General features: G+C 45.1%; 1 protein-coding gene across 1 annotated transcript; it reads left to right on the forward strand.

The window, feature by feature from the left end:
• The first annotated feature begins 497 nt into the window (after positions 1-497).
• GBGT1 (globoside alpha-1,3-N-acetylgalactosaminyltransferase 1) lies at positions 498-5,936 on the forward strand. Its single transcript, XM_010078883.1, has 6 exons — positions 498-559; positions 1,646-1,708; positions 3,003-3,053; positions 3,152-3,187; positions 4,656-4,790; positions 5,252-5,936. The coding sequence occupies exons 1-6, from the start codon at positions 498-500 to the stop codon at positions 5,934-5,936; spliced, it is 1,032 nt and encodes a 343-aa protein (XP_010077185.1).
• The last annotated feature ends 3,580 nt before the right edge of the window (positions 5,937-9,516 follow it).

Consider the following 9,516-nt stretch of genomic DNA (forward strand, 5'->3'; position numbering starts at 1 on the left):
GTGTGCACCTTTGGAGGGAGCTGGCTCTGGCAGTTTGTCTTCTGTGAAAGGATGGAAAGATTTATCAGCTCAGATGGTAACTGTGTTAGCTCTCCATATCGCCTGAGACCATTGGCTGTGGATTATTAAATTGCAAAGGGTGTGTGCTTTAGATGAATAAATGGAATCTACAGAAAGTGGGATCAAATCAGAAAGGCTTCCTGTGCACTTATCGCTCTGATGAGATCTCACCGAAAGGGAGAGGTTTCTCAAACAGTTCACAGGATCTGCCGCTGTGACTGAGTGGCCTGGCTCTTACAGTCTGGTTCCTTCCATGTTCCTGATTTCAGAAAGACTGAATTGAAATGAAACTGCTTGGAGAACCTCGTGCTTCTATGACAAAATAATCTATTTCTCTCATGGTGAGATATTTACAGCCATTTTCCCTTGCTTTTTTGTTCTTTGCAGATTGAAGCTGCTGGGAGTACGAAGTTGCCCCTTCTTCTACTCTAGAAGACATGATTTCCAGGAAAGTCTTGGGATCTCTCGTTTGTCTGTTCGTTGCTACTGCTTTTGTCTGGTAAGCATTTACTGACAAGCTTGATCGTATTTTAAACCATCCTGTCTATATACTGTGGTGAAAAGCGTAGTAGCAGAAAAACCTGGGCAGTACGTTTTATGGAAGGTCCCTGTTGGAGCTGTAAGGAAGAACAGCAGTACGGATAACAGAGAATGTAACACGAGCAGAGGGAGAAGCCTCTGAAGGCAGAGAGGAGAGAAAGACCAATTGTGTCTAAATCAGGCTGCTAACGCCGTATCTGACCCACAAACAAATGTTCAAGAACAGAATATTCCAATTACATTTCGGTTCAGGCTTTGACGTGTCTCCTCAAACAGTCCAAACTCCCTCTCGTGTAACTAGGGACAGCTTTGTAGCTATCAAATATTGCAGCCTTCAAACATTGATAATGATTGTAGCTTTGAGTTACTGGCTACTGACTATGCCTTACAGAATCTCTTGAGCAAGCTTGAACATTGTCTGAAAGGAATCTGAGATCAGGCATTTCTAGTAACTATTAAGTTATTGATTAATAATTATTAAACTATTATTAGCAATACTGTATTTCTGATGCTGCAATTTGCTCTTATTTCACATTGTGGGTAGTTGCACTTCACCAGCAGTTAAGTGATTGTATATAAAAATCTATATAGACTGTGATCAAACCTGCAGGGAGAAAAAAAGCTCATGCAGCCTATTTGTCTGCTGCGCAGAGGAAAGGACACACACAGAGCATTTAAAGTTCCAGAAGTGTCAGTATATCCCATCAGTGTATATTGCATATTTATCCCTTTGGAGCCTTGCCTTATGTGTCTCCATTGCTGTATGCTTTTCAAAAACGTGTAGATCTACATTTTGCAGATATTTATGTAAATAATCAGACCTGATGTTACAAGCTGAATGCTTCTGAACTTCTTTTGTCCTGAGCTTCCCATTTGTGTCTTAGCGGCAGTATATCTTCATGTGAATACAGTGGATCCTATGCTAATTAGTAGACATGCAGTTAGCTACAGTTACTTCTGTGCCAGATTCTGAGATGATCTTGGAAAATCCTAGGAAGATATCTTTCAATGTTACTTATCTTAAAATGTTTCTTTGCTAACACAGGATCGCAGTTGGGAATGGAAAAGTTCACTACCTCCCATATTACCTTCCTTGCCCTGAAATCTTGTAAGTATCGCATTGGGTATGTGATGAATAACACAGATGGTTGTTAGGGGAGCTGTGCTTCACTCCCAGGATAGGTAGTTATTAACAAGTACTCGTTTGTTCTTTGAATCTATAATGAGTCACTCTCTTAAAACAACACAGTAATAATGCAACCTTTTGGGCTTTAGGCTGCTTGCCTGTCAGAACAGCTCTGCGTTTGTACAGCCTGTTTGTTGTGGGTCACAGAGACTGTGACTAACAGGTTAACAATGGCTTCATTATCAGGTTACAATCACACACATGCACGTACAGGTCCGACAGGATCTCAGGGTGCTTTGAGATGTGGATTCAGTCTCCCAGCTCACTAGATGGAGAAACCTAAGTCAGAGAGGTGAAATGAACGGTCACATAAGGAGTTCTGGCAGAGTGAGAAATAATCCCTCAGTCTCCTAGTTGTGCTCCTCTTCTTCAGTCTGCAATCTGTGCTTTCCACACACTTTATGAATGTATTTGTGTCAGTGGCAACACATCAACTGTGGACCAGAAGCCTGCTCTGAACAAAGTGAGAGGGGAGCTGTTTCTCCAGAACCCTTACAGTTTCAGCGATCGGCCTCATTGCATGCTGCAAACCAATGTACAGCTAACTGACTTACCATGGGTCCTAAAAGCTATCTCAAAGCTGCATAAAAGAGAATTCACACTCTGGAGGAGCAGGGTGCGTGTCCTAAGTGACTTCACTGCCATATCGGACCAGAGGTGTAAGATGACAAGCCACAGCTTTTCCCATTCTTTATCATGACCTAAAGATCTTGTAAAAACAAAATAAAAAGTGCAAACAGAAAATATGTTCTCTTATTTCTGATTACTTCAAGCCATTAAAAAACATCACGCCTAGCAAGATGCTTATTTCTCTGAATGCTGTTTAGAGTGTGATATATTTCAGGTTGTTCAGCCCTCCAGGTGAAAAGGAAATGCAGGGAATGGGGCATATACATCACCAGTACTGGCAGTCTCCAAGAGGCACGTGCTTCCTTAGATTTTGACCCCTAAACTCGGATTTACCCACAGGCTCAGAGACCTGCCAGCTTCTCCCTGTCCCTCTTCTGTTGTATGCTCTGTTCCAAAACTATTACTCGTCTGACAGCCCTTGTGTATGGGCAACGTCTAACTCTCTGTACCAGGCAGAGCAGCGTGCACTGCAACTGGAGTGGGGACTTGGACAGCTGTCAGTACAGCAGCAGGTCCTGAAGCTGAACCTGGTTCGTATTTTAGGAAAAGCATTACAATCCCTTTCTTTTCCCACCCTGTGATGCAGCTCCGTGAAACTCCAGTATACAGAAGAGAAGCTCATTCAGCTTTTCCCCCAGTAAGTACTGGATTTTTATTTCCTGACCTTTAAACTGCTGTTCCTCTCTTCTGGGCATATTCATGTCTTATTCAGTGGATATTTCTTCCTTTTTACAGATTATTTTATCAGCAGCCAAGAGTGCTGGCCCCAAAGTAAGTTGGTTTTTTTTTTTTTGTTTTTTTTTGTTTGAAGTTTGTAATTTGTTTCTGCTAACTCTGGTTTAGGTGCTCTGTGGCACTCATAAAGTCCAGCTAAACACTGACCAGTTCCACGGGCAGCCTGACCATACGGGTATATCTGCAGCTGTCTGTGCTGCTGTAAGGCTGAGTTTAGTCACTATATACTTACCAACATACCTACTGTAAGTTCCTAATTAATACATTAGCACACACAAACAGCCTGTCTCCATGGTTGCTACCAGGAACTCTTTTTGAGATGGGAGATATATAATAGCTGGAAGACAGCAAGAAATACCTTTTGGAACTGTGTTGTAGCTGTAACCAGCTGTGGGAGAACTTTGAATCCCTTTCAGAGCAAAATCAAGCAGGTGGTTTGTACGACCTTCAGCAGTGGGTTCAGCTAACCTGCTGGATTTTATGCTGGAACAAAATGCAGGCGCTCACACAGACAGGTCTCAAACCAGTGAGTTTAAACAGACATGGAAGGTTCAGGCAGCAGTTGCTAAGAAGTGACTTAGGCAAACGCTCCTTGTCGGCTCATGTTTGTTAGCAGTCTCCTCTGGTCCAGTTCCTATGACCTGACTCTTATCTCTAGCAGTTCACCTTCAAATGCCACCATTCTTTTGCATGTTAATAAACACACCCTGTTACATATATATATATTTTTTTTTTCCCTCTGCAATTTTCAACAATCATGGACTGGGGCAAATGGGAGCGGGCTAGGGTAAATTACACCTCATAAATGACACCTTGTTTTAAAATCAAACAGGTAAGAAAGCAAGCCTGGAAACAAAGAGAGTTGAAATAGCATTGCATAGCTGTAACAGGGCATAATCAGACTCCACTGCATGTATAGTCAATATTTCCACTACCCACACAGGAGAAAAAGGATTTTCTGTAACTTTGTCACATATTTGAATGCTGGCTTACATACAGAGTTTTTCATTGTATCTGAATATGTTAAAGCTATATATAAAAACGGGGAAAATGTCATGCTGCAACCTGTGTTTAAATAATAAGCAATGGGATGTATTTTAATAGTGATTTTCATATTATTACTTGTGTTTTATCTGTATGTAGCAATCGGCATCAGACTGATAGCAAATACACGTAGTTTCCTGTTCTGTGAGTTCAGTGGTCATTAAATTCTCCTCAGCAGAAGAGTCTTGTGAGCTTAAATGAGATTTTAGTAGGTCCTTGGGGTCTTGCCTGTTCATTAAACAGTGCTTAATTTAATCCCAGAAACTGAAATGTCTATGCTTGGTAACCTTAAATAAGAGAGCAGGGAAAAAGATCTGATGATAATACCATCCATAGTGAGTTAATGCTGATACACACGCTCTTCTTCTAGCTGCCTTTTTAGCGTTTCTTTCCCATTTACTGGCCTTGAAACCAAAAGGAACAGTTGCATTTCGTTAACGTTCCCTTTCTTTTCCTTCAGGCGTCAGGATGTGCTGACAGTCGCCCCGTGGCTGGCCCCCATCGTCTGGGAAGGAACCTTCAATTCGGAGATCCTAGACAGTGCCTACAGGCCCCTGAACCTCACCATAGGGATGACAGCCTTTGCCACTGGAAAGTAAGTGGACCGCTGGGTGGGCACAGTTCTTCGGTTGCTGTACTTCCTCTTTCGAAAGATCATGTTGGCTTTTCATGTCCTGAGCAGAGCTGAGCTCTGTCCCAATCTGTTGTAAACTTCTATGCCCAGGCATTGTGACCATAATCAGATACAAGCCTACAAGATAACAGACTGGGCACCCGAGGTACCTGTAGCATGGTCGGTATTTTTGAAGAACCAGCATGTGCCTTGGGAATGGGAGCTGTAGATGGGTGGTTGGTTGGTCAATGCAGAGATAACCCACTTGTTCCTTGCCTTCCACTAAACTTTCACCTATTGCACGTATGGTGTATGGATCCTTGCAGGAATAACCAGTCAACACTCTTCATCCCTTGTCTTCTTCCTTTAATTAAAGTACCCTCAATAATCCACCATGCCTCCCCTTATGTCTGCTGTGCTATTCCCATGTTGTGTCTGCACAGATACACAAGGTTTGTGGGCCACTTCTTGGAGTCGGCAGAGAAACATTTCATGAGAGGCTATCGCGTGAACTATTACATCTTCACTGACAACCCCGAGACAATTCCTGACATCCAGCTGCAACCTGGACGATGGCTTGTCATTGTCCCCATCAAGAAATACTCCAGCTGGCAAGAGATCTCCATGCGCAGGATGGAGGCCATAAACAAGCACATAGCAGAGACGAGCCATCGGGAGGTGGACTACCTCTTCTGCCTGGACATTGACATGGTGTTCCACAACGCCTGGGGGCCTGAGACCCTCGGTGATATGGTAGCAGCCATACACCCTGGCTATTTTAACGTGCCTCGAAGCCAGTTCCCTTATGAGAGGAGGAGCTCTTCAGCAGCCTACATCCCTGATGGAGAAGGGGACTTCTACTACGGAGGAGCTGTGTTTGGAGGGCTGGTCAAGAAAGTCTATGAGTTCACCAAGACTTGCCACATGACTATCCTGGCGGACAAAGCCAATGGGATCATGGCAGCCTATCAGGAGGAAAGCCATCTCAACAGGCACTTCCTCTCCCACAAACCCTCCAAGCTGCTTTCTCCAGAGTATATATGGGATGACAGGATGCCAAAGCCCCCTGAAATTCACCTCATCCGTTTTTCCACAGTGGATAAGAACTACAAACTAGTACGAGATTGACCATCTGATCCCTGCAGAGATGTCCCAAACCCACTTGGATATTAGCTCCCACAGAACATGCCCCACCATGAATTTTGTTCCCAGTGTGAACAAATTGAGAAAAAAACATGTGGATGGTTTCTCTGGAGAACAGGAGCCTTCATGTGTTTCAGAAGCAGCAGCCAAAGTGGAGGTGGGAATGAAAAGGTTTCTAGTTTCCTAATCTTTGTAAATACAAGCATCCCGCTAGAGGCTGGAGCACACAGAAAGGCATCCAAAAGGCCAGTTATCAAATGCAAGGCTGTCCTTACAGCAAGCCTGCAAATTGCCTGAGTGTTTTCCTGAGACTTAGCAGAAACTTAGCAAGATCCAAATGGTATTGGACATTCCTGGGGAGGAGACCCAGAGTTTTAGAAAGACCTTTTCACTGAAAAAAAAAGAATTTTGCAGTGCAATCAACTTTCATATTTAAACTCTTTGTCAGGATCAGGAGGAAACCTGCTCTCGGAGCAAGTCATCTGTGAGTTTTAGTAAAGACCTTTTCACTGAAAAAAAAAAAGAATTTTGCAGTGCAATCAACTTTCATATTTAAACTCTTTGTCAGGATCAGGAGGAAACCTGCTCTCGGAGCAAGTCATCTGTGATTAGTGTGCAGCAGGATTTCTCGAACCTTCTCAGCAGAGAGCTGGTGCCAGCCATTGCCAGTTAAGAACCCTGATCTGACAGGACAGGCGGTGTGAATTCATATAGCAGTTATCTTCCACGTTCCAATCTGTGCTTTTAGAGACCTGACTTTAGACAGAACTGGCACAGCTCAGACACAGACTCAACTTCTTTGGGTTTATTTAAATCACAGATGTGCTCTGAACCTTTCCCCTGGTTCGCATGTCTCTGTAGATCATGTCATCTTTTCCAACACAGAAAATCTGGTATTGAGACGTTCCTGTTCCTATCCATTGCTCCAGTCCTTTCCAACTTTTTTAAGCTCTGTGAAAGAAATTGGCTAGAAACTGCTGGAACTGACAGCAGGGGCTGATGCATTTCCAGCAAAGGGGGTGATTTCATTTTATAATGCAATGCTCTAGTGGAACTGGGAGTTCAGTCTAGAGCTGGAAGTGGGCTGGGGTTAACATTTTCTGTGCATGAATGTGAAGAGAAGCTGAATCAGGTATTTTGCAGCCTTTAAAGCCTGACAGCTCACTCGGGTGAACAGGCGGGGGGGGGTGTCCAAACACAGGGGAAGGGCCACAGCTTGCCAGCAGCGGCTGCATAATTGTCAACTGAGGTCACAGCGTGGAGGCTGGTGTGCTGCCTCCCTTGCTCAGCACGTCTGCCATAAACATCTCCTCTGCGTGCTACCAAAGGGCTGCACAAGTCTGTGCCACGCTCGTTTAGTGTGAGCAGGGAGAGAGAGCCCAGGGAGCTGCAGGGAATGGCCCTGCTGAGCACTGCTGCCATGCTGTATGGTGTGGAGGGGAGGAAGGGCGAGAGGGCTACGCGGGCTGTTTCTAAGGGAACAGCTTAAAAAAAGAAAAAGAAAAAAGGCTCATTTGGCAGAGAGAGGGAAAATGGGGAAGAGGTGCCTGACTGTTCTTGCTTCTCTTCACATGAGAAAATTGCTGTATGGCAGGGTATCAAGTATTCAGAGCTGTAGGGCCTCACCGCTGATTGCAGATGACTTAACGAGCCATTTCAGTCCTTTGTGAGCCGGCTGAGAAGGGCACTTGCCAGGGTCAATGTAGGCATTTCATCTTCCAGAAGACTAATTAGAAAAGCTTTCATGATACCCATACATAAAATACCTCCAGCCCAAAACCCCTACTGGCAGTTGGGTCTGTTGATTCATGCTTTATCCAGCAGAGTCTGCCCCGTTACATTTCCTCCTGCCTGTTCCTAGTGCTGTGGTGCTGGGGGAAGACTCTCCTCTGCACAACAGAACCAGAACTGAATCCCCTGTAACGGCGTCTGTGCTTGGTAACCAGGCACCTCATCTAAGCCAAAAGGGCAAAGAAGATCCTTATCCAAATATTTCCAAAAAGATCTATTCCCACCAAACCCAGTATTAGTGCTGTATAGTTCTTATTTGTAAAACAGTGTCCAAAGGCCATGACTGAAGCTAGGGTCTTATTATCCCAGTTCCTATATATGTGCATATGGATTCTTTTACAAGCCAGAAGGAACTGTCTACTCTGATCTGCACAGGACAAGCCAGATAATTTTATCTCCCACTGCCACTATCAATATGTGGCTGGGCTGTGTAAGATCTCTTAGACAAGCATTCAGATCCAATGAAAACATGAAGTGATATGGCAGCCACAGATCCATAGATCACCTGTGCCGGTCTATAATTCTCCTTACGCCTGAATTCTGCTCTATATTGGTCTGTGTTTGCAGCCTGTGTGTGCAGCCATTGGCCTTCATCCTGCTGTAGTAAATTCTATGTACAGATACTCACAGCCTATCATAAATCCACTATGAGAGGAAGTTCTCCAGCACGAACGACGTGTGCTAGAGAGGGGTCTGTTTCTGGGGTTCCTCTTCTGAAAAACTTTTGTGAAAGGCTTGGTCTTCGGCTCTGCTTCCTAGCCACCTTTCGGCCGAGTGCAGGATGCTGGGACTGACGCGGTAATAGCCTGATGTGTGCAGTGCCAAACATGTTTATCTTCCTCGCAGTCCTGCAGCATCTCCCCAGGGGAAGGTCTCGGGTCACAGGTTACCTGACACAGTTCTGCTCACAGGGCTGTGATTTGAAGCAGTAGCTAGAAACTCCCAGCGTCTCCCAGGAGCAGAAGAACGTGACTGCAGAAACACACTCCCCAGGGCAGTGTGGGAGATGCTGCCTGCATCAGCGCATGCCCTCCTCTAATTAACGAAAGCCTGGACTGCTGTTGTCATCTCCTGCTGATTAATCCCCTTCCCCCAACGCCAGCAGCAAGCTTTCCTCTCTCATTTGGATTGTGCAGCCTGAGACTTGGGGGCAGTGTGGGAGCTTCCTAAGGACCTGCTTTCTGCTCTGAATTTCCCACCACCATCCATTGCTCAGTGGGGAAACTGAGGCACAGGGTAGCAAGGCAGCAGACTGGCACTCTTGCATGTGGGGGTCTTCCTTCCCTTGCCCCAGGGAACAATGCTGGCTGACGTGGCCTTGTGCCAAGGGGATTTGGACTTGGAAACACACACGCAGTACTGCATGAAAAGTGAATCAGCACATGTAAATAAATCATCATCCGATTCACCCTGCCGCAGGATCTGATCATGCTTTCAAGGTATTTCTGACTCAAGCCCTGTTTGTCCTTAACCAAGCCTCAGATCAGTAGCTTGTTTCCTTCTTGAGGGCCCCTTGTTCCATCCGTCCCTTTCTGCTGGGCTGGAACAGACTCATCATTGTCCATTTAATTTAAGAATCCATCTGACAGCCTTTTTCTTTCCATGTCCCAGCTGGTGTCTTGCATAGTGCATTCATCCCCAAAGGGAAAATTTCTCCGGGGGGCAAGAAACAGAAATTTCCAGTATGGAATATGACCCTAGGTGGGGCCAGACCATGATCCTGTCGTTCTCCCCACTGACAGGACACAAATCATCTCCACTAAGCCAGACTGGG

Source organism: Pterocles gutturalis, unplaced genomic scaffold (assembly GCF_000699245.1).
Source record: "Pterocles gutturalis isolate BGI_N339 unplaced genomic scaffold, ASM69924v1 scaffold21918, whole genome shotgun sequence".
NCBI classification, from domain to species: Eukaryota; Metazoa; Chordata; class Aves; order Pterocliformes; family Pteroclidae; genus Pterocles; species Pterocles gutturalis.